This window comes from Podarcis erhardii (genome assembly GCF_964252035.2).
Source record: "Podarcis erhardii genome assembly, chromosome: 4".
Classification (NCBI taxonomy): domain Eukaryota; kingdom Metazoa; phylum Chordata; class Lepidosauria; order Squamata; family Lacertidae; genus Podarcis; species Podarcis erhardii.
Genome location: NC_138508.1, coordinates 25,878,098 through 25,906,042, shown reverse-complemented (window position 1 = coordinate 25,906,042; position 27,945 = coordinate 25,878,098). Strand labels below are relative to the sequence as shown.

Genomic DNA, 27,945 nt, shown 5'->3' with positions numbered 1-27,945 from the left:
TTTGATGCATTTCGATTTTAAATGTAAATGTTAAGTAGCATTTCTGTGCTGTGTAGTAGCATCAGTAACTCTAGACGCTACTACAAAACCTGACTAAAAACGGCCAAAGAAAGTAGTCCAGACAAGCTGTTTATTGGCATTCATTCTGATTTGTTTGCGGGGATATTATACGAAGCTACGGCAAGCGTTATCTCACATTTTCCAATGCATTTTCCCATTGCTTTCCTTGTCACAAGAAGTCTGATAGTTTTGGGGAAATGGGTATGTGTGGAAGGGCATCAGATCAACTTTAACTGCAAAACCTGAATTTGCCTGTATGTGACTGAATCCCACCTGAAAATAGCAGCAGGCTGGGAGCACACAGCATGGGGTGTTAGCTGCTCATCTCGCAAGCTTGACTATAATACAGGCAAGTGGAAACGACATCAGCCACTGCTAAGTACAACTTTCCATCTGTGCAAACACAGACTTCATAGAGCCCAAAGGATATCTCAGAATCTCCGCTTGTTCCTTGAGGCAATTTGGGCAGCCGCAGTCCAGCATTAAGCATAAGCTGCATGGAAGAAAGACAGACACAAATGGATTTGTTTGTGTAGCAGTAACTTAGGAACAAAAAGTGTGGTGGCACCTTAAAGGTTAATTTATTACGGTGCAAGTTTTGTGGACCTGAGAACCCACTGGAGCCAGCCCTACATAGAACTGTTGACATGTGCTGGGCCCTGTAAGTTAAACGTTGACTCAATTGTGGTGATTAAATGTACATCAGAGCTTCCCTTTTAAAACTAATTTCTACTACAGCCACATTGCAAATTTAAACAAAACATTTGAATCTATGATTGGCGATTCCCCAAAGTTGGGGAAACACTTAATTTTTTTGTGGTCGCTGGCACCTTAACAAACAGCCCAGACGTGAAACATGGCTGAGACCTCATTGCCAAAGACAAATTTCAATAGGGCTTTGTGTCAGTGGACTTTATTCCCACAGCAGCAAGCTCCTTCATGGACGGCAAGATAACAGTGTGCAAAATGCTCTATGATTGCCGGGAAATGAAACAAATGAAAATGTTCATATTTTAAAATGGGAACTTGATAACAGCTGAATGGAACATTAGATAGTTCTGAATGTGTCGATTGGTAATTTCACCATCAAGATAGCGTGACTATACATTTAGATATAATGGAGTCAAAGGCACTGCCAAGGATTAGTTGGCTCTTTGTGAAAATCACGAACTACTTTGGGTCAGCATAGTTCTCATATTTTGCTGAAACTAAAACCAGCAGGAAACTGGTAGGAAGACAGCCCAATGTCTGAAATGTCAATGCTGTCACTCTGAATACCAATTGTAAATGGATCGTTTGATGATGGTAGATTAAAAAATAATTAAAATCTCACCATGCTATCGCTGCTCTGCAACTTGATATCCAGATGAGAAAGAGCCGTAATAGTCCCACTTTCAGCTTTAATATTAATCCCTCGTGGAGCATCCATGGTGAGAGACCGAGTTGGCGATTCAAGCCTGAAAGCAACCAGAAGGAAGATCTCAGCATCTTAATAAATTGTGGTTTTATTTATTGCATTTATTTATAATTTATAAGCCTGTCCATCATAATACAACAACAACAACAACAACAACAACAACAACAACAACATGATGCAAAACAGGTCAACACCATATTGTAAAATCAATTATCATAAGGCAATTTTAAATATAAACTTTTAAAAAACATTTCAAACAGAATGCAGCAGATGAAACAACCAGCAACAGGCCACAATAGCTTCACATTATCCAAAAGCCTTAGTAAAATAGAGGTGTTGATGACGGCTATTTTAGTGCAAGTGATACTGATTTAATGGCATAGACTTCCAAGTGAGAGTTTAGAATTCTAGCCTGGCAGCTGATTCTTCCTAGAAGTTACTGTTAGCCAGCAAGACAACGTTCCATCATGTGGTGGTGGCCTGTGCCAGATTCCTGGTGTAGTTGTGGCAGCTGAATCATCTCTACTGCTTGAATAGTCCTAGGACTGTAGCAGTGTGTGTGTGTGTGTGTGTGACATGCCTTTTTTAAGAAGCTAAACTTGAGTAGCATAACTCAACGACCTGGGTCACAGGCTCTGTAGAGTAGCTAGCTACCTGGATATATTTAGAAAGTTGTTCCTCTGTGAGCAGATTACCCCACTAAAAAAGGTTTTGACAATAAGGAACAGAGCTTAGGGGAGTGAAAATACAACCATCTTTAAAAGGTAGTTATTGAAGTTGCAGACAAACGCCTATTTCTCACGCCACATAAATCCAATACATTATCTTTGACATGAAGCAACGCAAGGATAGAAAAGTGGAAAGCCAATGAGTGGGTGGGATTCCCCTGAGGTTTTGCAGTATTGCAGCAAACGTGTGGGCTTGCTGCAATGAGCTTGTTCCATTAAGGCCAAGGCAGCTAACCCTGGAGAAGCTGAGAGAGATGGAGGCACACAATGTCTTTCAGGGAGATCCCTTACAGACAGGTCCTGCTAAAGACGCTACTCCCTCAAATCAGGGCTAGCAAACCTCAGGCCTAGGGGCCAAAACTGGTGCTCAAGGTGCATCTATTTGGCTTTGGTTGCCGGTGGATGACTCATGTCAGGAATTGGATAGGGGGAGAGTTGGTTCTGCTGTAAAACATGTTGTACAGATTGAATAAGCCTTGAGAATTAAAACAGCAACCTCTGTAAAGAGAAGCCACAAAATTAATTCTCACTTTGTAAACCTTAAACTCAAGTGAAGCCAAGAAACAAATTATGATACACAAGAGCCTTGAAAACCAGTACAGTGGTACCTCGGGTTACATACGCTTCAGGTTACAGACTCCACTAACCCAGAAATAGTACCTCGGGTTGAGAACTTTGCTTCAGGATGAGAACAGAAATCATGCTCCGGTGGCGCGGCAGCAGCAGGAGGCCCCATTAGCTAAAGTGGTGCTTCAGGTTAAGAACAGTTTCAGGTTAAGAACGGACCTCCAGAACGAATTAAGTACTTAACCTGAGGTACCACTGTAGTGCCACAAGGTGGCAGCAAAGCACAGCAGTCAGTTTGACATCAACTTAGAATCATAGAATTGTGGAGCTGGAAGGGACACAGAGGGTCATCTAGCCCAACTTTCTGCAATGGAGGAATCAATCGGAAGTGCATCACTTCTGAATGCAAACAAGTATTCACAATCCAGCCAAATATAGGCACCACTAGTACTGGAATGTAGCCAGAAAGCAAAGGAAGCAGCAAAACTAAAAAATGCATGTGTTTGGTAAGTACCACGATGGGAGTGTTTGGAAGACTGTTACGTATGTCACACTGAGCCCCATACTGGAAGAAAGGCAGGGAATAAACTTATTTTGTTTGGCCCTCTGCTTCTGGTTTTTTAGGGCAAAAGCTATGCCTGTAGGCAAAATTGTTCTGTGATTCATCTAGTCCATGGGTACGCAAACTAAGGCCTGGTGGCTGGATCTGGCCCAATCGGCTTCTAAATCCGGCCCACGGACGGTCCGGGAATCAGCGTGTTTTTACATGAGTAGAATGTGCCCTTTTATTTAAAATGCATCTCTGGGTTATTTGTGAGGCCTGCCTGGTGTTTTTACATGAGTAGAATGTGCCCTTTTATTTAAAATGCATCTGTGGGTTATTTGTAGGGCATAAAAATTAATTCATATTTTTTTCCAAAATATAGTCTGCCCTCCCCCCCCCCAAGGTCTGAGGGACAGTGGACCGGCCCCCTGCTGAAAATTTTTGCTGACACCTTATCTAGTTAAAACATTTGACATCCTTTCCTCTAATTTTTGTCTCTTTCATTATAACTAGAATTTGTTTTGTTTCACACTAAATTTTCATCATTGTACCTGTGCCCCAATTCATTTCTTTGAGAGCCTTTTAGCACAGTCTTAGCACAGCTACTACTTCATGGCCCTGGAACCTAGTTTACAAGGCAAACAGCTTGAGGTGGCTCGTGCAAGTGAGCCAAGCCACATCTGGAAAGAGAAAGGGGGGGAGGGAAACCCCAGAATCTCTGCTGCTTTAAACATGAGAAAAATCCTTTTCTAGATGTGGTGAGCAGTCGGATTCTGGCAGCTACCGAAAGCCACTCGCCTAAACATGTGGGGGAATGTAACCGGGTGCATTTCCTCACCAGCAAACAAAACTGCAGGGCAGACACGGCAACTGAGAAGGACAGAAGCAAACTTGCTTCTTCATGCTACTGCTTCTTGCCATGGGGAATTTATGTAACAGCCCAGCCTAGTTCAGATCTGGATCTAGACATTGTGTGGGCAGCCTGCAGCTCTGAGACACCCATTCCATTGTGTTTCTGGCTAGCATGACCAGCCTGTGGGTGGGTGTGTCTAAGAGGTTGGTTTGCATTTCAGGCCTCTTCAAACTGGGCAGCTCTTACATGAGCTTATTTTCCATGCTTGGAAATTGTTTTACAGCTTCTACTTTTTGAGACAACATGTTTTTGCTGAACAAGTGCATTATGCACCTTTAAACAGGCATCTCAGCTCCAGGGGTTTCTGGAGGAGATGGATTATCTCGGTCAGGCATAGGCAAACTCGGCCCTCCAGATGTTTTGGGACTACAACTCCCATCATCCCTAGCTAACAGGACCAATGGTCAGGAATGAAGGGAATTGTAGTCTCAAAACATCTGGAGGGCCGAGTTTGCCTATGCCTGACCGAGATCCATTTCAAGCTGCCTTCAGGCCTGGTTGTGGAACAAAGATGGCTTGGGTTTGCCTTGGTGGATGACTTACGCCAGGATTTGGATTGTGTGTCCTTGTTGGTGCTGCTGAACATCTCTGTGGCTTTTGATGCAATCAACCATAGTATCCTTCTGGGCCACCTTGCTAAGACAGGACTTGGAGGCACTGTTTTACAGAGTGGGTCTGATCCTTCCTGGAAGGATGAACCCAGAAAGTGGTGCTGGAGGTGGGGAATGACCCCTGTTTGACACTTGGGTAATTGGCCTGCAGGGTCCCTCGGGGTTCTGTTCTGTCTCCTGTGCTAATGAACGTTTACATGAAACCACTGGGAGAGGTTGTCCAGAGTTTCTGGGTTTGGATGCTAATGACATCCAGTACTGTTTCTCTTTCCCACCTAAATCCAAAGCAGCTGCCTCAATTCTAAACCAGTGTCTGTGTCATAGCCTGGTTCACAGGCGATTGAAGTCCCAGCTGAGGACGTCGGGACTAGGGGCAAGATGGCGGGGTGGGAGCAAGAACGGGGGTCCAGAAACCAGGAGTCAGGAAACCAAGAGTCCGAGGGCCAGAGAGCTGGGAGTCAAGAAGCCAAGGGTCCGAGGGTCAGGAAGCAAGGAGTCACAAAGTCAGGGCTCCGCGGATCAAGCAGCAGGGAGTCAAGAAGCCAAGGTTCAAGGATCAGGAAGCAAGAAGCCAAACACGGCAAGGAAGGAAGCGTGTTGCTGTGGCAAAGAGCTGAAGGGAAATGCTGACCTTATATCCCTTCCCAGCTCTTGCCACCAGGTGCTGTGAGTTACCAATCAGCCTCACCTTGCCTCTTCAGAACAAACTTAGGAAGGCCCCAGTCCTGCAAAGTCCTACTGGTCACAGGGCCTGGCTCCTGCATGCACACCTGACTGTCATCACCCATGGATAGGAAACACTGAAAAGGCCTTGTTGGGACAACGCTAACTGGGGAGAACCCAGAGTTGACTCCAAGAAGAATGTAGGGCCAGAGATGGATGATATTCAGGGAACTGCTCCTTTAGGTACTTGGGTTACTAGCTTCAGAGAAAACCCGATTTTAACTCTGGAAGAGCAGCTTAATATGGTCATGTTTGTGGCTTTCGCGTAAAACTAATTCCATTCCATGGACAGAGCTATCACATCAGATTCCCCCTCTGTTACATGAAGCTGTAGTTAATACACCTATACAGATCAATTCTTTTTATTTGTCATTTTGACATACTGTGTATATGGCCATGCAGGGCCTGATAATACATAAGAGGTTATTTGGTTTTGAGACAAATCCTTACCTCAGCTCTTTAGCGTTGTCAAGACCTCTGACACCTTTAATGAGTGGTGTTTCTATAGAATGTTCACAAAGAGCTCCTTCTGGCCCTGGAAGAGAGGAAACAAACCAGTTGTGGCTGTTAGGTGTCAGAGGGAAGAGACAGCTTCCCTTTTCCGTTACAAGGGGGAAAACAAACTACGGTAGGAGATCCTCATAATGGTCTCACAAAACACCAGATTTGCTGACCTTCGTGGAAATTCAAACAAATTCAAACCTTAAGGGAAGGCATTTTCAGACTGCATATGGTCTTGGAAACCTCTGATACTTGCTTCACATGTCATAAGGCGTTTCTGTTCAAAGTGTTTACAGGTTGTAAAATGTGATGATCCTATGATCCTTTGTCCTACGTAGTTTTGGTATACAGGTAAATAGTGTTTCTGTGCGCTCTGGCTTCAGTCACGGTCCTCTATGTGCCGGAAGCGATTTAGTTATGCTGGCCACATGACCAAAAAAACTGTCTGTGGACAAACGCCAGCTCTCTCAGCCTGAAGCAAGATGAGAGCCGCACCCCATAGTCGCCTTTGACTGGACTTAACCATCCAGGGATCCTTTTCCTTTACCTACCTAAACATGTGTTGGAAGCTTCTACCTACTGGTGCTTTGACCGTATGTGGAGCTTCTGAGTATATGAGCAACAGAGGAAATTGTCTTAACCAATTTTTTCACAGCCCTGCTTACAGACCCCAGTGACTGAACTTGAGACCTTTTGCATGCAAAGCTATGGCCCATCTGCTAAAAGTGCAGGGGGGACAACTCCCTCTTTATTTGCAGCCCCACAACATAACCCATAAACAATTTCCAAGGGCCCTCCAACCCCCAGGTAGTTTTTCTTTGTGGGGGGAGGCTGCAGAGATAAGGAAGAGGATGGGGAAATCCCATTCTATGTTGCACTGAGGGAAGGTTCCAAGCAATCAAAAACTCATTTGTAGGATTGTGAGATGTTAGGATCTTACACGGATGTCATGTTATGTTGAAGCTGATGTGGCCTGAGGGTGGGTTATTAACATAAGATGATGTGGTGTTTATATCATAAGGATATATGCTAATACAATCATTTTGCTTATTTCATGTAGATTCTACCTCTAATTAAATGTTTACTGTTTACATTTTTTTGCATTTCATTTCCCTCTGACCTCAGTGCTTACCGTTCCTCCTGTCTCCACTCCCTTTGTATATATACCTGAAACTACATGCATCTGATGGACTCTCATCCAGAAAAGCTGTGCTATTTCTTAGCTGCCAGAATACTCTTTCTTGTTTTTGTTAGAACAAGATTGTTAGTCAACTTGCATCATTTTCCTATGAGCGTCAGCTTACTGAAATTTAATTAAGAGACTGTCATCTTTATTCTACCAGCAAATTAATAAAACTGAAATAAGTGCTTTCATTTAACAGTGTGGGTGAAATTTTGAAGATGATATTTTGTCTCCATCAACTAAAGTTGGGGCCAGCAGTAAACAAAATACCATAGAAAGTGAAACCTATGGTTAATGAATGACTGTTTTCTACAGCAGTGAGTTTGCTTTGCTTTTAGAAGAACGTCTTCTTAAAGGATGTTTTTGAGCTGTTCCTTACACTTGCATGCAAACCTGTGACTCGAAGTCTGTCTGTACCAATTGCAACTTCATCTTCATCCACTGTAAACAGAGGCTTTCCATCCAGATTCATGGACTTGATCTGAAATTCCTGACCATCAAATTGTACCATGTCCGGACCTAAGAAGCACACAAGCATTATTAGTATTTTTAACAGAACCATTATCATTTGCTTTTTCTTAAGTTGCATTTATGAGCTGCCAATGATACAATATATTGTGACACACCACCTCTATCTCCGAGCAGGTGTTATAAATTCCAGGGGTACCAGGAGCACTTTAACCCAGGATCTGTTTCCTGCGGGACAATAAGGCACAGCAGAGACTGTAGTGTCTTTATGATATATAGTTCATTTACACACATATATAACTTGAAGCCTACAATGCAGGGGTCCACAGCATTCCTACCCCAAGAACACTGGTATTGTCTTTTAAATGAAATCCTGTGTTCAGGGAGGGAGGAAGCCCACCCATTTGCGAATGGGATTTGCACTCTCATCCTCTGACTTGTTAACAGCTCATTACCCCAAAGGAAATTAGGCTGACTTCAATAAACACCTGATTCATGTTGATTCCCCAAGATTAAGGAAGGGTCACAATTTAAGATATCTGCCTGACTTAATTAGTTTTCATATATGCTAATAACAGAGGCTTATAAGTGGGTCCACCACTCTTCCCGGTTCTAACGTACCAATTCTAATTAAATTCTAACATTTATTAAATCTAAACATTGAACACCCATAGATCTATAACAATATGTTTATAAAGTTTAAGGCATTGGGACTGCAATCCTATTCCTTCTTACCTGGGTATAAGCTCTACTAAACACAGTGGGACTTATGTCTGAATAGAGATGTATAAGATTGCACTGTAGATTATGGTCCCAGTTTCCAGCTTTCATTAGGAGAAAAAGTAGAATTTTCCTAATCAAATAAAAAGGAAAAATACTTTGGGGTTGAGCTAGATGGAACACACTATGCAAAAATGTGCACATGTGACTCTGCTGTGAAAAGTGGAGAAGAATGGATATAGTGTAGAACTGAATCACCCCTTAGAATTACAGGTTGCATATGATCCTATGCATCTTTTCTCAGAAGAAAATCCCACTGTGTTCAATTTTTCCTATTCCCTGTGTATAAAACTGCATGCTTAATTTCTAACTAGTCCATATCTAATCCACATCAGTGTAGCATGCTTATCACGTAAATTGTTGTACAAATTGGACACTGGTATCCTCTCTAGGGCTAAACAGCTTGGGGAAGATCTGCAAAGGAGGAGACAAAGATTAAAGCAATCAGCTCAGGTTTTCTTTTCCAGTATTTGCAGGTCCTGCAGTTTTGTGTTCCCTGACAGGAAGCGTCAGATCTCCTTCCAAGGGGGAAGACAGAGGCCTGATGTTGGATGCCAACACACCCCAACCAGGAAAGAATTTATGTCAGTTCATGAATCCCCCCTCCCATTTTGTAAGGGGTGTGGGAAACCTAATGCTCTACCCCTTGTATCTGGATGTGGCAATTCAATTGCATTTGGCGCTCTCTCACTCCTGCTCCTTTTGGATAGCAGCCCTACTTGAGTTGACTATCCAAGACCATTTGTATGGCCTCTGGATAGACATGAGATCACCACAATGAATGTGCATATTCAAAACCTTCAAAATGCAAACTGAAGAAACGTAGCTTAAACCTACCCACACTTAATCTGCCTGTGACGTTCCCATCAGGATTGCGTGCATTTAGAGTCACGTTATGAGTGGATTGCAAAAGCAGAGATGAGTCCTAGTGTAAGGGGTGAGGGGAAAGAGATGCAAATTTAGAAAACTTTCAGATATTCACCACAGGAAAAGCTAAACATCTTAGTGTCTTCAGTGCTCTCAAGTAGCCTATGATACTCTTGGTAAATGAGTAACTTTTTACTCATGGGTAACTGAGCAGGCCCTGCTTGCCTCAGCCCTGTTCAAAAGCATTCAAACCACTCCTTGAATATACCTGTCAGGGGTGCCAACTTGAATAAAATATTGTGGGAGCCCAGGTAAGCCCCGTCAGACATAATCAATCACATGACAGTGCACACCCCCCATTTGAATGGGAATGCCCATCAACTTTGCAGGAACCCAGTCTCCTCAAATATTTTATTGTGGGGGGTCAAAGCTCCCACAGCCCCTAGGAGTTGGCTCCTATGATACCTGTCTCTTTTTATTTCCCTCCATTTCCCCAGTCCTTTACTTCTGACACGACCCCCACAAGAATCATAGGAAGTGTAGTTTACTTCTCACAGAACAACAATTCCTAGCGCCCTTAACAAACTACAGATCCCAGGATTCTTTGAGAGGGTGCACTTTAAATGTACACAGCCTCTTAGACAAGCTAAATACAATAATGAGCTATCACTTCCTTCATCCTAAGGTCCAAGACAGGGTCACACTCTTGACCTTGTCTCTGGTTTCAGCACCTTCTGATGTGACTAGGTGTATTGAAAAATGAATCCATACTGACAACAGCTCCCTCTCTAGACCCACAATGCACTGCTGACTTTAACCTACATAAGTCTTGTAGATGATAATTTATGACATGTACCCATTGCGAATTTTCAGACAACCTGTTGATGACCTGACTTACAGCCCAAATCTAAGCGTATTTACTTAGAAAGCCTCGCTCAACTTAGCGGGATTTAAGCCCGAATGTGTGTGCGAGCGGAATATTGCAGACTTGCTTACCTTTCTAGAGTGAACTTCTTTGGCATATAAAGGATATAAAAATTCTGACTCCCGTTCTAGCCGAAGTCCTTCGCTTTGAACATAAAGGTATCCCATCCCATTCTGCAATGACAAAAGACTCCAAGCTTTTAGATTCACTGCATTTCTTACTCAAGTGATTTTAAAATTCTCACCAGCGTATCATGCCCATCTTCTTCAAACAGTGGATAAAAATGCACAAGAGGAACCCTGACCAGATGAGAAAAGAGAGGAAAGATTACGACAACATTACGACAAGACAGCATCGGGGGTATGGGAAGAACCACAATAGGCATTTCCTTATACAGTGGTACCTCGGGTTAAGTACTTAATTCATTCTGGAGCTCTGTTCTTAACCTGAAACTGTTCTTCACTTGATCTTAGCCAAAAGGCCGAGAAGCGATTAACCTGAAACTGTTCTTAACCTGAAGCACCACTTTAGCTAATGGGGCCTCCCGCTGCCGCCGCTGCATGATTTCTGTTCTCATCCTGAAGCAAAGTTCTTAACCCGAGGTAATATTTCTGGGTTAGCGGAGTCTGTAACCTGAAGCGTATGTAACCTGAAGCGTATGTAACCCGAGGTACCACTGTAGTGGTGTTCAGTAGAGATGTCAACTTTCCAGAAATTCTGAAGCCATGAAAAATAAGTCCAACCCCCTAATTTCTTTTTTTGTGGGGAGGAAACAGGCATTTCTGTGGAAATGAGAAAATCTGCAATACTTCTTTTCTTAGCACCCTTTACGGATCAGAATTCGCTTTATTACCTTAGGGACACCAAATGCATTATGTACAATTTGGTTTGCCATGAAATTATCAGGTTAAAAGTGCAGTTTATTCAGACAATAGTTACACATGCAAAAAAAAAAAGATGATGAAGGACTCTTACTGGAGAAAACCACATCACTTTAAGAATCCAAATGGTCAGAGCAAGATCCACAACTAGGATGATGATTAGGAGGAGGACGAAGAGATAAAGGCAGCGCTTCCTCCAACCGTAGATGCCAACGTTGTAGACATATTGCGTTTCTGGTCTCTGTAGGTTAGTACCTGGTGTTGTTGAAGTATACTGTTCGCGTACCATCTGCTAGAGAAGAAAAATAATCATTAGGAAATCATTAAAATGTTTTGGACTGCAATGCATAACCAGTTACTTACCTACATTAATTGATTTTAAAAATTGCCCCTAATGAACTGGAAAGCAATTAAGAAGGAAAAACCCACAACATTCTTTGCAGATGGCAAGAAAGAAGCACTCTGCCTTTTCGGAGAAAATGCCTCTTCTGAGATGTGTCTGCTATGACAATGCATGCATCACTAAAAAATACGAAAAGTTAATTGATGGAATAATCTAGAATGATATGATTAAGAAGGTTTACTTTAATCAGGCAACAGCTCTAAAATTATGCTTGCTTTGTCCCATCTGTCCGTCTCTCCCCCCCCCCCCCGTAAAATGCAAGTTGCTTAACCTGCTGGTTGTAAATTTTAGAAATGATGGTCTTTGGTCTTTTTTCTAGATTATGAGATATTGCCTATGGTTTGAATAAGAGAATCTAGGTCTAAATTGTGCATATCCTCAACTCTGTACTGTTCAAAGTCGGGGCTGATTCAATACATTTTGTGACCTGAGGCAAAGGGCAAGATGACACAGCCCTATACTGTGTACAGAAGCTGACCAGGCTGACAGCTGAACCTTACTTCAGCAGTGGCAATGGGACAACATTCTCCACCACACCTGAGGGAAGCAGGTTAGCTTTTAGGGGTACCTAGCAGGTTGTAACGCGGGTGGTGCTGTGGGTTAAACCACAGAGCCTAGGTCTTTCCAATCAGAAGGTTGGCGGTTCGAATCCCCGTGACAGGGTGAGCTCCCGTTGCTCGGTCCCTGCTCCTGCCAACGTAGCAGTTCGAAAACACGTCAAAGTGCAAGTAGATAAATAGGTACCACTCCGGTGGGAAGGTAAACGGCGTTTCCGTGTGCTGCTCTGGTTCACCAGAAGTGGCTTAGTCCTGCTGGCCACATGACCCGGAAGCTGTACGCCGGCTCCCTCAGCCAGTAAAGCGAGATGAGCGCCGCAACGTCCGAGTTGGTCACAACTGGACCTAACGGTCAGGGGTCCCTTTACCTTTACCCTAGCAGGTTGTATGGGGGCACACAGCTCTGTCCTCTAGTCTCTCCCTGCTGCTTACTCAATCTGCTGGCCCTGCCCGAAATGCTGACAGCTGAAGGCAGGGGTGGGAACCTCTGACCCAGGGGCCAATACTGGCCCACCAGGAGGTCAAATTTGGGCTGGGATGCCAAACCACACATACCTGCCCATCAGCTGGGTGATTTTAGCTGATGGATAGCGGAGTGGTGGTCAATCCTGTTGGGTGCTGCTTTGCCAGCACGTTCCCACCCTTCAGGTCAATGTTTACATGAAGGAGGGAACACCCAACTTTCAGTCTCCTGATATCATGATGTCAGATGACTGACAGGTGGGTAACCTCATTCCCTGTCAAAAGCTGACCTGTGGGGTGGGGAGAGATACATATCTGTCTCACTAGGAGACCAATTGAAATTAATGAATTATGACTGATTTGACCCACTAATATCAATTTGCCTACTCTTAGTTTCTGTGCGCTGCTCTGGTTCGCTAGAAGCGGCTTAGTCATGTTGGCCATATGACCCGGAAGCTGTATGCCAGCTCCCTCGGCCAATGAAGCGAGATGAGCACCACAACCCCAGAGTCGTCTGCAACTGGACCTAATGGTCAGGGGTCCCTTTACCTTTACTCTTAGTAGAACTTAGATGGATACAACCCATAAATCAGATGAATTCCTTCTGTGATTCTTTATACATTCAGAAATATGTAATTTATAGGATTTGGTTTTATTTATGGATATATTGATGCTATCATGCACATCCTATTTAAAGTGAATAGGAATGGTAGAAGAATATGGAGAAACTCTACCCCGCGACTGGAGTAAGGAATCTGCAAAACCAATGTAACATGATTTGTAACATTGAGCTGCAACAACTATTGTTAGCTCAAAGATTCAACAACTCCTATGGCTGAACCTTTATTTTACAACCATGCCGCTATAAAAAACTGGGCTGAAAATTAATGGCAGTCTAGAGACATGTAGAACTCCTATCTTTAGACATTTACATTCCAGCATGAATTTTGCTTAACCCACATGGTTTGAAAGCATGGGCTTTCTTGGATTATACTCAAAATGAACGAGACTCATAGAATTGTAGAGTTGGGAGGGACCCATCAAGGATCATCAAGTCCAACCCCCTGCAGGAATCTCAACTAGGTCATCCAACCTCTGCTTAAAACTCCCCAAGGAAGCTAAGTTTGTGTAGTTTAAAACTTGGAAATTGAACAACTAATGATTAAAAGTAAATTTCTAGAGTCTGCGAAGTCAGTAGACTTGACAACGTGTTTATTTAATGACACACTGAGAAAATAGCCAGGCACATTGCTGGTTAATAATAGCCACAGCAGCTGCTACACAGTTTGAATTAACAACAGTAGAACTTCACTACTTACAGTGTGTCCAGAGAGCAAGGAAATAGGCTTTTTAAAGCAAATGTTCAAAAGTTTTGGGGGCAGGGGGAGGAAGAGGTAATTCAATTTGGTGGCTAATAAAGAAAACCACTACTTCCAGCTTCTTTTCATTGCTCATTAAGAAGATTCTCCCTTTCGTTTTCCATTCATTAACCTGTAGATTACTGTTCATTCATTAACCTGTAGCCATTCAGCCATCACAACCGGCATGGAAAGCATAAAAGGACCCAGCAGTCAGGAAGCTAGGCAAGAACTTCACTCTCTCTCTTTAAAAGGAAAAGAGCAACTAGAAGTGCTCCTCTCAGATGCAACCAAGTCCAGTGCCAAGCAGTGACTAAACCATATTATGAGACTACCCACCCACCCAACAAGATCTAGTGCTGACTTATCTCAGCCCATGTTCCTCTCACTTCTTCTCTCGCTTAAATGAAAACTCCATTTGAATGTACATTTGACAACACTTCAGAACTGAATAAGGAGAGGAACCCTCATTCCTTGCATTTTTTTTTTTACTTTTTTGAAAAAACACAAATAGGATGCTGGAGAGAAGGAAAGATGAGCAAGTCAGCAAAGTGGGACTTCCGGGTTAGCGCCATTTTTCCTTTTTTTTTCTTCTGTAATTTATATTTTTTTCTTTTTTTGGACTATGTAATTTTTTTTCCTTTTTTTTTTTCTCTTTATTCTTGGAAATTTCAATAAATATTATTTTTTTTTAAAAAAAGAAAGTGATACCATTGCATTTACTTTATTTACAAGGTGTGACGGGAAGGTTCGGTGAATGGTCACAGAAATTGGACAGTGAGAAATATTTGAACATACAATCGGCATCTGAAACCCACGAAATGTTCACAATTGTGTACGGAGATGAAGCTGTAACTCGTAAGATAGTGTATGAGTGGTTTAAGCATTTCCGCGAAGGGCAGCAAACCATCAAAAATGACCCTTGGTCTGGCAGACTGTCAACAAGCAGAATGGCAGCAAATGTCGACAGATTCAGGTAGGTAGCTGTGTTGGTCTGACGCAGTCAATATATATATAAAAGTGCTACTGGACATTTTTTAAAAAAAATATTTCAAATGTCAACAGAGTTCGTGAGTTATTGATGCAAGATTGGCGTTTGTCCATCCGAATGATGGCGGAAGAATTGCATATTCCATGTGCAATCGTTACTGAGGTTACTGAGTTGTCCCACCCTCCATATTCTCCCGAACTAGCCCCACCGGATTTTTTTTTTCCAAAACTGAAATCTGCATTGAAAAGGCAAAGATTTTCCAACATTTCACACGTCCAAGCTGCTGTGATGAGGGAACTGAAAGCAGTACGAAAAGAGGACTTCTCCAGAAATTTCCAACAGTTCTACGAATGTTGTCAACGAATGTTGTATCAGAGGGGGCCTACTTTGAAGGCCTGTAAGGTATGTATGTTTGTAGCTTTGAGAACAAACAAACATGAGTCTGACCAAACTGTGGGAGGCAGTGGAAGACAGGAGTGCCTGGTGTGCTCTGGTCCATGGGGTCACGAAGAGTCAGACACGACTAAACAACTAAACAACAACAACAAGGTATGTATGTTCAAATATTTCTCGCTGTCCGATTTCTGTGACCATTCACCGAATTTTCTGGTCACACCTTGTATTTTTTTTTTTAGAAAATGTATACAGTGGTACCTCGGGTTAAGTACTTAATTCGTTCTGGAGGTCTGTTCTTAACCTGAAACTGTTCGTAACCTGAAGCACCACTTTAGCTAATGGGGCCTCCTGCTGCCGCCGCGCTGCCAGAGCACGATTTCTGTTCTCATCCTGAACCAAAGTTCTTAACCCGAGGTACTATTTCTGGGTTAGTGGAGTCTGTAAGCGTATGTAACCCAAGGTACCACTGTATACCACTGGATTGCAAGAGAACCTCTGAACAGTTTACAAAAAAACCCCACCCATGTAGAAGGTACAGAAATCCCAGCTTTCCCCATGCTCTCAGTCTCATGCCCAACCATTCAAATAACAATCACCAACCAATTTTACAACATAGATTCCTACTGTGCACTACCTGCTGTTAAAAGTTAGCACTGTATGTTTGCACTGCCTCTGCTGCTAGCACAACAATAAAGGAGGAAGAATACTTGCTTTCAGAATACTGCCAAGTTAATGTGAAATATTTACGCACAACCACGCTGTTTCATAGTACTCTTTGAGGTGCTACTCTTTTCAGTCATCTAAAAGAAAGCCAGGCTTTTGAGCCCTAGCCACTTTGCATAATGGCCCACCTTTTGGAGGGGATCAAGTGCCCACAGCTGTTTCTGATCCCTCTGGTGCACCATCTCCATCTGTACTTGTGGCATCAGTCCAGTTTCCAGCTATGCATGTACAAAGTGCATGGATTGTGGGGGTGGTTTTTTTTCTATGTATGTATAGATGGAAGCAGGGCAATGTGGAGAGATGTGTCTGCTCACTCCCATCCATGCTTCAGGGCTGTCAGACAGGAAGGCACATATGCAAACTAGCCTATTGTCATCTACAGTAGGAGCCTTGAGAAGCCCTAAATACAGACAAGCAACTCCTTGTGTTAATATACCTAAGCCGAAAACAGCTGCAGACTGCTCACCGCAGGGATCGTGCGAGACATGAAAGGGCTTTCAAAGGCTCCCGAGCTAAGGATTTAGCGTAAGGAGTGTTGCAATCAGTTAACATCACCACCACAATGTTATTGGTGGTGCCACTCAGAAGAAAAACAACTTTTCACCACTACAGAACTCAATCAATATGGACTGGATGTAATCCTTGTGAGAATTTCCCCCGAGAGAAATTCATCAGCGCTGAGTCTTCCAAACCCATATTTGAATTTCAAGTAAATATTGATGAGGCTAAACAACAAAGTGAGTACGAGTGCAATCCTAAGTGGGATGTGGAGGGGAACAAAGCGGTAAACAGCCGCTTTCAAAGCCCTGCTGGCTCCTGGCAGCCAGAGCAGGAGGTTGGTGTAGCAGGGGTTTCCGTGTTGCCGTGCATCTCTTTCCTTTTCTTCTCTTCCATTCCAATAACGCGGAGAACTGTTATAACAGCTTCAGGCTGCCACAGAGGGAAGCTCAGATCCTGAGACCTCTTCTTCAAGGAATAAAGGAGCCATGGATCCAGCAAGTCCTCTGTCCTAACCCTGCTCCACCTACAGAATGCCCAATTTCGGGGCCTACCCCCAGCCATAACTGTGGAGATATTCACAAGCACTTGGGACACACCCCTTCTCCGAAAAAAGCTCTTATATCCTGGCAGAGGCATGCTTTTGCAAAGGATTTCATTGTGCCACTGCCCCAATCCAAAGCCCTTTCCTACCTGTGGCTCCTTTTAGCAAAGGGTGGGGGGGGGAGAGAGAGACAACAGGGGATGCACATCAGATCTCGTTTGGTCTTGGTGAGCAACCTGGCTGCTGAATTCTCCACCAGCTGAAGCTTCCAAGCCGTCTTCAGAGGCAGCCCTATGTACAACGCATTGCAGTAATCTAACCTAGAGGTTACCAGAGCGTAGATGAACAGTACTTACGCTATCCCTGGCCAAATGGGGCACAGCTGGGCCACCAGCTGAAGCTGATGGAAGGAACTCCGTGCTACAATCCTATACTTGTTTATCTGCAAGTAGGCCCCATTGAACTCAATGGGACTTAATTCTGAGTAGGCATCCTTAGGAACAGGCATTATATGATTGCACTGTTACCGACCAAGCAACAATAAATTCCAGTTAAGCATATGGGGGTGCTAAATATCAGTTTTGCAGTGACACTGCATTAATAATGTCTCATGGCGTTTCACTACATTGGAAATGCATTTCTACCTTTATCAGTGTTCCACAAAAGAGTGGGATGTGATTATTAAATGCCTCTCACAGGCTACTTTGAAATAAGAGGCTACAAACTACAATATATTACGGGAGCATGCTGTTCTCTGTTTAAGCAAGATAGGGCTATTTTAATTATTTAAAAGCCGGGAAGACAAACATTACCAAAAATAAAGAATTGCTCCCCAAGTAAAAATTAAGTACTTTAACTTGTCAGGATTTTTTCTTTTTCTTTTTGGAGAGCACAATTCTAGGACTTATTACAGTGGTGCAAAACTTTTACTTGTGAAATGGAACTTCCTCCTCCTCTTCTCCAGGCCCTTGCAGCCCTCCTGTCCTCTTCAAAATCTGCTCCACAGGGTTAGGGAACCCTCTGGCGCAGATTTGGGAGAAGCAAATGGAGAGAGACGTTCCATTGTCCAACTGCTGGACATAATGTAATAAGCTTAACCCTACCAAAGAGCCAGGTTCTGTGCTCACCTGATCTCCTGCAAATAGCTCAATGCACAAAAGCTAGCATGCAGAGAAGTAAACGGAAGCTGAATCTTGACCATACTATTCAGGAATTACCGTGGTACCTTGGGTTAAGTACTTAATTCGACCCAGAGGTCCGTTGTTAACCCAAAACTGTTCTTAACCTGAAGCACCACTTTAGCTAATGGGGCCTCCCGCTGCTGCCATGCTGCCGGAGCACGATTTCTGTTCTCATCCTGAAGCAAAGTTCTTAACCGAAGGTACTATTTCTGGGTTAGTGGAGTCTGTAACCTGAAGCGTCTGTAACCTGAAGCGTATGTAACCCGAGGTACCACTGTACTGAACTAAGGGAGAACATGATCCTGTCTGGCTGCAGAAGCATGTTTAGCCCCACCTCCAGAGTCACAAAAATCCTGCATGAATACAAAAGGGTCCTTGCTTAAATGCCTGGGATAATTTGTATGTCATTTGTGGAAACAGTTTAGGTCAGTGGAGCTCAACTGTGGCTGATGCATCACATACAACAGAATGAACCTTACTGATACATATGTGTATATAATACCACTGGATTAAAAGAGCATATAACTGAAGCACAAGATTTCATATTCACATCCATATGTGACAAGAACAAGTGAAATTCCGTTATTAAATAAAAATAATATTTTTCTCAGTAAGAAAATTATCCATGTAGTTGCAGCCATTTGTTTTAGGGGTGAGGAGGAGGTGGGCAGGGGAGACAGGAAAACTATCAGGCAAAATAAGCCAGAGTTTTCTTGGAGAGTGCAGAGACCATTCATCCTGTGTAAATCAGACTGTCGCCAAAAGAAAAGAGTAATATTTTTAAAAAATTAAATAATATAATATATTGCTAATCTATTATGCAATTGAATGCAATGAAGAAAACTTGCTTTGCTAAGCTGAAGCTCTGCCAATGTTAAAATCAGTAATGATATACAAAACATTAAACGTTAAGTTTGGTGCTTGAAGTTAAGATAACAGGCCCAAAGGGAAGATTAACAGAATTGCAAGCAGTGTAACAAGAAAAGGACACGTACAATTTAGTTACGGCTCATAACATATATACATCCAAGCATATGTAAAAGACTTACCTTAGAAGATTTGAAAGCAGTACGATTTGCTGAACTAACTAGGATCAGACTCTCTCTGCCTTATAGAATGATTTTCTCCACTTGAATCTAGAGTGGAAGATATTCGAGGCGTGGCCGGACTTGTTTACATGGTTGGCCACATCTCACATTCCACTGCCTTTCACTGGCAGGGCTAATTTTAATCCATGACAAACTAGCTAGTGCTGCACTAGTGCTTCAATGAGGGGCGAAAAACTTAAAATAATTATTATTTGCAGGGGAATTTACACAGGTTTCTTTGACTTCTGTTCATCCCACTGTTACCGAGAAGCTCAGTTCAGCTGGAACCCTGCAGGTGCCCTGAAATTGTGTGTCTATTCTGGCTTTGCTATGAGCAATGAGTGCAGTGCAATTGCAAAGTAACAAAGCTATATTGGTGTGATCACAACTCAGAGCAGCAAGCGGTGCATGGGAGCGAGCAGTCACACGGACAACATAGTTGCAAGCAGCATTATTATCATTATTCAGAAGAACAGGGCAAGTCCAGGTGTCAAATGCTAGGTTAAAATAGGTGTGTCATCAAGCATATGGTGGCTAGACGCATCTCCAGATTTTTTTGCTACCGTATATCTAATGCAAGTAAACACTTTTATTTGGCCATTAAAGGTAAAGGTAAAGGTAAAGGTAAAGGTAAAGGTAAAGGTAAAGGAGCCCCTGTTAGGTCCAGTCACAGACGACTCTGGGGTTGTGGTGCTCATCTCGTTTTACTGGCCGAGGGAGCCGGCGTACAGCTTCTGGGTCATGTGGCCAACATGACTAAGCCACTTCTGGCGAACCAGAGCAGCACACGGAAACGCCATTTACCTTCCCACTGGAGCGGTACCTATTTATCTACTTGCACTTTGATGTGCTTTCAAACTGCTAGGTTGGCAGGAGCAGGGACTGAGCAACGGGAACTCACCCCGTCATGGGGATTCGAACCGCCAACCTTCTGATAGGCAAGCCCTAGGCTCTGTGGTTTAGACCACAGCGCCACTCGCGTCCCTTAGTTTTCTCTAATTGTTTCCTCCAGCAAGCTGGTAATTAGATTAAACACCCTTTTTGCATTCCACTCTTTCCTGAGTGGTCACTTGAGAAGGATGCTGTGAGTGGCCCTGGAATCTTTTCATGACCATGCAGAAATTCTGCAGTGGGAAAACTGCATTGTGATGCCAGCAGATAGACCTGTGTCCTTTGTCTAGCCCTGTCCTTAACAAGATCACCCTTTGCATTAGAGCAGATGCCTGACAGGAAGTCCCTCGCCTATAACTGGGCATTCCTCAAATCCCCAACCTCTTTGGTTTTATGGGTACAATGCTTGGTAGGCTTCACCATGCTTCTCTTTCCCCCAAGGATGGCTGCAGGAGCTGAACTTCTTCAGCTTTAGCTAGATCCTTTCTCCATCTTTCCCATCTCCTTCTCTTAGTCATGTTTGCTGCTTTCTTTGGGTTTATTCAGGATCCTTGTGAGACGCATAAGCCAGAGTTTATTCCATCTTTGGAGCATTGTTAGAAGGATTTATAGAAAGCAGGGAGAATTCCTCCAATGGATAAAAGAAAATAGCTATGTCCCTGTCCAGAAAAACTGGGGGAGAGATCCAGCTAAAGGCCACCTTTATTGGCCACCACATCCACAACTGAACCAAAAGTTTCAGAAAACAGAGGCAGCTGGCTGACTCTTTGAAAGACTCAAATCACCAGATAAAGTTTTATCAAGACTCAAGTCATGACTGTGCATCTGCATGCAGAAACCCAGGAAATAACTTATCTCTGCACCCTCTTCCTTCAGGTAAGTTATGATTACCATCTCTTTCTGACCTCTATCTCTCATTTCCCCAGTCTCACTGTTTTTCAACCATTGTGTTATCCCAACTCCAGTTATTTGCACAGGAGCGTGTTCCTCTTATGCATTTAAGCCTCCGCTGCAGCCCTTTCAGTTCCCTAGTGCCCTCCCAGCCCCTTAAAGGCAAATCTCTCTTCTCCATCTATTTGTTTCTCTACATCAGTAACTAAGTTTAAGGTCCAGGCAATGTGGATTTTGGGTAAAAACTAATCATCTTGCTATTTTGCATTTTTGTCTTGGCACTTTAAGCCGCAAAGCCATTTTACTTACGGCCCAAAATTTGATTTAAATACAGTATTCAAGTAGAATAATGTGTGTGGCTCTTGCTATTTTCCCCATATCAACAAGACTTGTGTTGGCAATATTAAATTAGGAGCAGCATAACACAAGAGCCTCTGTGTCCAGATTAAAGACTCCCAAAGTGGTACTGTACCTCCATAAACATACATGTGGACACGTAGATAGAACATGAGCACATCCATTAGCACTACACTGAAGGGAATCTAGCAGTTAACTACCGTACCAGGAACCTCTAAGAATCCCCTGCCTATCTCTTGCTTGCTTCGATAAAAATATGCATGCTTTTTTTCTATCCTTGGGAGAAGAGAGTTTCAAAGTCTGGGAATCCGCAAAGGCAGAAAGAACTATGCATTATATACAACATATGGCTGCAACCTAAAATGGGTCCCCCCATGTTCATTTCTTGCATCTCCCCTGGTAATATGCAGGATGAGTAATCCCATGTGATGACATCATAATACTAGGCATTCCCTTGCACCACATCATTGGCTGCTGTTTGTGGAGCCTATGGGATTATATCAAAAAATGTGGCAAGGGAGCTTACATATTGAAATTTATCAAGATTTCCAAGCTTTTGTATGATGTAATCCATATGGAAATGCCCACCCAGGATTGGCAATGCTGAAGAGTATTACAGAAAATCTCTCAAATAAATAGAGAAGAAAAGGACAACTCAGTGCAGATATGCCATTATTTTTAGCAGCAGCCTTATGTCAAGCATAACATTCCTCTCTGAGAATGTCTGTGCACATGGTTTCATTATACAGACTTGGAAGTAGGAGGGACGCTGTGTGACAGCCATAATAAGCTACTTGCAGAAATTAAGATTTGGTGCAGAGAAAGAGGCAAATTTGAAGGTGGGTGTGTTGTTAAATATCTTGCACATTGTTTATTAGGGCTGGAGCTTCAGATTCTATGCTACATTCTGAACTATACAAATATTTATTTGTTGATAAATAAAAGAAGCTTTTAGGAGGCAAAACAGACCATCTTCTCACCTCCTGAATGTCAGAACTCTGAACACATGACACCGTTGTCTTTTCACAATTCTTTTCAAGATTTGTTTGCTGGGGCACATCCAGTCCTTCACTGTCAGGGAACTGCCATCAGTTCAGGAGGGAGAGAGGAAAAGCCGAATGGATTATAGAGAACCCCCAGGGATCGTGGGGAGCAGTTCCTCTTCTGCAGAGGAGAGTAAACACGCCTCCAGTGGAGAGGAGCTGCAGGAGTCGGAAGTGGCGAGGTGGTCCCAGGACTCCGTGCCCGGGAGAAGTGGGGAGAGGGGTCCTCTGCAACCCACGCCCTCCTTGCGCAGAAAGCATTTGCACAGAGAGGAGAGGCGCAGAATTGGCATCAAGGAGTTGCTTTGCTGGGGAAAGTTTAAGAACCGCCCACTCATGGATTCTGCCAGCAATTGAGTCAGCCATGGGACAGTGGGGCTCTGGACAGATAAGGTTTAGTTTGGCAGCAAAAGCAAGGCTTCACAGCCAAGCAGGGAAATATTTGCTTGCTTACTCTCAAGCAACCCCTTGGAATCATTACATTCACTGTCCACAAACACCTGTCTAGCACCTGGGCTGCCTCTCCCGATTCAGATAGAACAAATACATAAGCTGTGTGTCTTCCACATATTGGTGACACTTCACTCCATTATTCCTGGTGACGGCTTCCAGTGGCTTTATATACAAAGCACTAAAATGGACTGCCTCTCTTGGAGATCAGCAGTATCTATTGTCAGGTATGGGGTTCGTCAGCATCACTCCGAGTATAATTTGCTCAGAGTATAGCATTGCCCAGAACACACGCAGCACAATAGAGATCCAAGTGCTGCTTCCAACCAGGCTGGAACTATTAATGCTCTGCACATAGTGGACACTAGCCATGCGCTCCCCATCCTGCACACCGTACACTCATCTATACACTGAACAGCTCGGGAGCACATTATCTCACTCCACAGTAGCCCTAAATTTTGTTTTTCATTAACGTTACACATTTGATGATGAAAACTGCTAATGTTTAAATGTGTGTGTGTGTAAGTGGGGAACGACAACATAAACTTGGCGTGGGAACACTACCAAGCATAGCTCACTTCTCCCTAATAATCCCCCCTCCCCTATAATAATTCTGTGCTTCTTTTGCTGAAGCCTGGAACTACAAGGCTAGTAGGATGAGATGAGGCTTCTTGCTAACAGTTCTAGATCATAAATTGAGGACTGGCACATTCCCAATTAAATATGAAAATCTGAGATACTTCTTTGCTTTCACTGCCACTGATCCCTTATCCACTTTAACATATAGGGTATATAGGAATTAAATTTTTTTTTTACAACCCAGTAAATAATCAGGGAGACAGGATTAAGTGGTTAAACTTAACATATATACGGTACTTAAAATATTATTGGAAGTGAGAGCTGGACCATAAAGAAGGCTGATCGCCGAAGAATTGATGCTTTTGAATTAAGGTGTTGGAGGAGACTCTTGAGAGTCCCATGGACTGCAAGAAGATCAAACCTCTCCATTCTTAAGGAAATCAGCCCTGAGTGCTCACTGGAAGGACAGATGGTGAAGCTCAGGCTCCAGTACTTTGGCCACCTCATGAGAAGAGAAGACTCCCTGGAAAAGACCCTGATGCTGGGAAAGATGGAGGGCACAAGGAGAAGGGGACGACAGAGGACGAGATGGTTGGACAGTGTTCTTCAAGCTACCAGCGTGAGTTTGACCAAACTGCGGGAGGCAGTGGAAGACAGGAGTGCCTGGCGTGCTCTGGTCCATGGGGTCACGAAGAGTTGGACACGACTAAACGACTAAACAACAACAAAATATTATTGCATTTTACAGAAGTGGTGTACCATGTAGGGGATTCACAAATAGTCCCCGCTACACACCAGGTGGGGTGAAGTCCTCTGGCACATTATAGAAAGCTGTGCCCACCTGCAATTGGCCCCTTAGCATCCAGATTTCCTTAGCAGAAGCAGCACTGGCAGCCTAACCTAGAGGGAGAGTGAAATGACAGGGAGGTGCGACTCTGAAGCAGACACATCCCACCCACACCCACACCCGTGTAGTTTAAATAATCTGATTAAAATAAAAGGTGGCAGAAGTGAAATATTAGGTTAATATAAGTACAACAGATATAAAGTCTGAGGTTGGTTTGTTTTTTTAATTAGCTGAATGTTTTGCCTCTTGAGCTATAGTGACCTCTACTGGATTAAAACTTTAAATCACATGGAATGATTTTATTGTCACTGGGCATAGTTCTAAGTCCAACTGTTCTATGATAACGTTCAATGAAACCACCATTAAGAGCATTGGAAGCTGCAGTCCTATACCTACTTACCTGGGAGTAAGCACCACTGAACTCAATAAGGCTAACTTCTGAATAGGCACACTGTGAATCTCATTGATTTGAACAGAAGAGTTAATTTTACAACCATATTTCCTTAGATGATTTCATCAAGTGCTCACAAAAAATGGATATGAAAGATAAATTAATAAGAATGCACTAGTTTGCTGTTGCTGATTAAAACTGCCTTTCAGTGAGTGTTTCAGGCCTTTAATATGACAATGCATCTACGAGCTATTTCTGATACAATTAAATGTTTCATTATAGATTGCTAAAAATATGAGGATAATTGCTCCCCTGCAATTCAGGTAACAATGGGGTGATTAGTACATTGTTACGAAGCATTGAAAAATGCAACAGTAAGTTTAGGAAAAACGGAATTTCTGGGTAATTCCTGTTTTTGTTTTGAATGGCTTGAGGTTATATTCTGGCTAAATATCACCTACGAAGAGAAACCATGCCAGTTTGTGCCACCTACCTATGGTAGATAATCTTTAAATTACTATTTGAAGCGTGTTCAGTAGAAGACTTTGTGGCAAAAATAAATTAAGGTTAGGACACATGCTAACTCCATGACTGTTTGAATGCAGATGTGAGTTCAATAGGACCCCACATTATTTTCTGGCACGGCTTGACTATTTTAGGCTAGTTTTATCAAGGCAAGTCTATCCTCCCACCATGATCTCTTTGCTCATGGTTTGCGACCCGATATTCAGCCCCACGCAACGTGAGGCAGGCAACGTGAGTTTGAAAACATGATTTAGAAAGAAGTGATGGATATGAGACAAGGCTGGAAAAGCATTTTTGAATGCAAGATATTTGCAGCTGAATATACCTAGCCTGCCCAAGAAAACGCTAGAGCTGGAATTAAATCGTAATCTGTGAGCATTGTGGATGGGTGAACAGTTCACATCTTGAACCAGGCAAACAAATATTTGATTGAAGACTCAGCCCTAAAAAGATGAAAGAGATGCTTATTAGGATATGTAAAGTAGTTCACTCAAAGCAACACCACTGAAATATATCCAGATCACCTGATAGGATCAAATCTTTATGACATGCTTGCATAGCAATAAATCTTAACATTCTAATATATGAGAGCTGTGAGAATATGAAAATGCAATGTTCAGATGCTTATAAAAGTAGTGCTTAAAAACAGCACCCCCTAAATTCAAAAATTCTGCAAGAGCTCTTTGCTACTGCCTCAGAACATACATACCAGTGCTGATTTCAGCTAACTGCCCCAACGACATTTGTTTCCCTCTTGCTCTGGCAGTATGGGTGAGTTCCCACATGTCATTACTCAAAGGCTGCAACGTCCAGTGATTACTTCTAACCATTACATTCATGATTCAAATACCATGGGCACAAATTTCATTTTACCCAACTCTGTTGGGCAAAATGGAGGACACTTAAAAAAACAACAGCAGCAAATAAAATTACGAAATTCACTAAAATGCATGTTATAAAACACCCAAATCATATTCAGTTGATAAGTCAAGGGAAACAAGCTGCATGCATGTAACAAATGACAGAATGCGTGTTGTGGGAATCAGCTTGAGTTTTTGTTGCTGGGTACAACAAATACAAGGATGGGGGCCACACAATACTTGCGCCAAGCGATCTGCTAAACTCAAGAAGCTCGCCTGTCAAATTATTTCAATCAACGGAATCAGGCATTCAGATTCTGTGTCTCCTCATATTCCGGATATGGTGTAGAAACACTATTTTAGGCTAGTTTTATCAAGGCAAGTCTATCCTCCCACCATGATCTCTTTGCTCATGGTTTGCGACCCGATATTCAGCCCCACGCATAAGACACAGGCAACGTGAGTTTGAAAACATGATTTAGAAAGAAGTGATTAAGGCATGATGCTTCCAAAGGAAAGATAAATGTTTAGATTCTAAGCCATGGGGAAAACGACACTTCTGCAGTGATTAGTGTGAATGGTCAAGGAATACTGGGAAGTGGAGTGGGGAGAACTTGACATATAGTATGCCCAGGGAGCATCATCTGAATGTTTAGAAATAGTGCATATACCTCAACATAAAGGATAAAAGAGGAAGGTGGGGAAAGCAAAATATAATAAGCTCCCCAGAAGAAGGGTGGGATAATATATATATATATATATATATATATATATATATATATATATATATATATATATATATATATAATAAACAGGGGCAAAACTAGTCTTTATTTCACTCAGGTCAAAGAGCCAGTTTGACATTTGTACACACATGCAAACAGAGGCTGGGAGCCTCAATGGCGCCCCCCTGGAAGCTTCACATGGGGCATAAAACACAGCTAGCCCCCCCCCCCTCCCCGTAGCTATGGCTCTGTAATATAAAACAAGCCATCTGTGGGACTGCTGAATAACGAGGGACAGCTGTGTATGCAGCTGAGATGCGTGTGTATGTGAAGGGTTGAAAGAGAGGGAGGGTGCAGAAAAGGCAAGGCACCGTCAGGATGCATGCAACACGCGTGCGGTGCAACCCTATAAACACGTTTACTCAGAAGTAGGCGTCCTCTTAACCCAGGGGGGCTTACTCTCGTGCTTCGGACTGCCCTGTTATAAGGAGAGCGAAATGTGCCTCGGGGTCACAAGAAGTGGAGGGTGTTGTTACCTGCCGCTCCTCCTGCGAAGAGTCCCTTCCTTCCTTCTCTGGGAGGCTGGCACGAGGGCGACCCGGGGGCACCAGCCTCCTTCTTTTATTTATCCCGTCTCCCCGTCGGAAGCGGCGCCTTCCCAAAACGCGCGCCAAAAAACAACGCAGCAACCCCACAGGCAGCGTCTCTTCCGCCCGCCGCGGCGCCTTCCCGCCACTTCGGAGCAGGGCCAGGCGACCGGGCAGACACGCAGCGTCCCTCGCGCGGCGGCTGCGAGACCGAGCTGGCGGCTGCTCGCTTCCCGGCTGCGCCCCGGCGCGCGCGCCTCTGCTTTTCGGGAGAGCGAACCCCGCGCAGCCTCCGCCGGCCTGTGGGGGCGCCGAGGAGGAGCGCGCGCATTTGCTCGCTCCCACGCCGCCGGTTCCATAAGCCGAAGGGGAGTTGGGGGGGGGGGAGAAGAAGGGTCCTATTCTTTGGTGGCAGAGCTGTAAAACCCAA

The 27,945-nt window shown here is 43.4% G+C and overlaps 1 protein-coding gene across 3 annotated transcripts; it reads right to left on the bottom strand.

The window, feature by feature from the left end:
* Window positions 1-113: 113 nt before the first annotated feature.
* SGCG (sarcoglycan gamma) lies at window positions 114-27,701 on the bottom strand. 3 transcript variants are annotated; one of them, XM_081860723.1, is made up of 9 exons: window positions 27,465-27,701; window positions 25,669-25,786; window positions 11,263-11,457; window positions 10,359-10,460; window positions 9,333-9,420; window positions 7,641-7,766; window positions 6,014-6,098; window positions 1,394-1,517; window positions 114-553 (listed from the first exon to the last, which is right to left on the bottom strand). In XM_081860723.1, the coding sequence occupies exons 3-9, from the start codon at window positions 11,455-11,457 to the stop codon at window positions 374-376; spliced, it is 900 nt and encodes a 299-aa protein (XP_081716849.1). In that variant the 5' UTR covers window positions 25,669-25,786; window positions 27,465-27,701; the 3' UTR covers window positions 114-373. The 3 variants fall into 3 exon arrangements, with proteins under 3 accessions (XP_081716849.1, XP_081716847.1, XP_081716848.1); XM_081860721.1 differs by lacking the exons at window positions 25,669-25,786; window positions 27,465-27,701 and adding an exon at window positions 19,331-19,474 and having other exon boundaries at window positions 11,263-11,460; XM_081860722.1 differs by lacking the exons at window positions 25,669-25,786; window positions 27,465-27,701 and adding an exon at window positions 19,331-19,466.
* Window positions 27,702-27,945: the final 244 nt, after the last annotated feature.

What these genes read in the sequence shown, in the direction of transcription:
- SGCG (XM_081860723.1), bottom strand. Translation starts at nt 11,457, where the DNA reads ATGGTACGCGAACAGTATACTTCAACAACACCAGGTACTAACCTACAG. An exon ending in AAGTGATGTGGTTTTCTCCA is followed by an intron (nt 10,461 to 11,262) that starts GTAAGAGTCCTT and finishes TTGTCATTGCAG; the next exon opens with AATGGGATGGGATACCTTTA. An exon ending in AAGAAGTTCACTCTAGAAAG is followed by an intron (nt 9,421 to 10,358) that starts GTAAGCAAGTCT and finishes CCCTTACACTAG; the next exon opens with GACTCATCTCTGCTTTTGCA.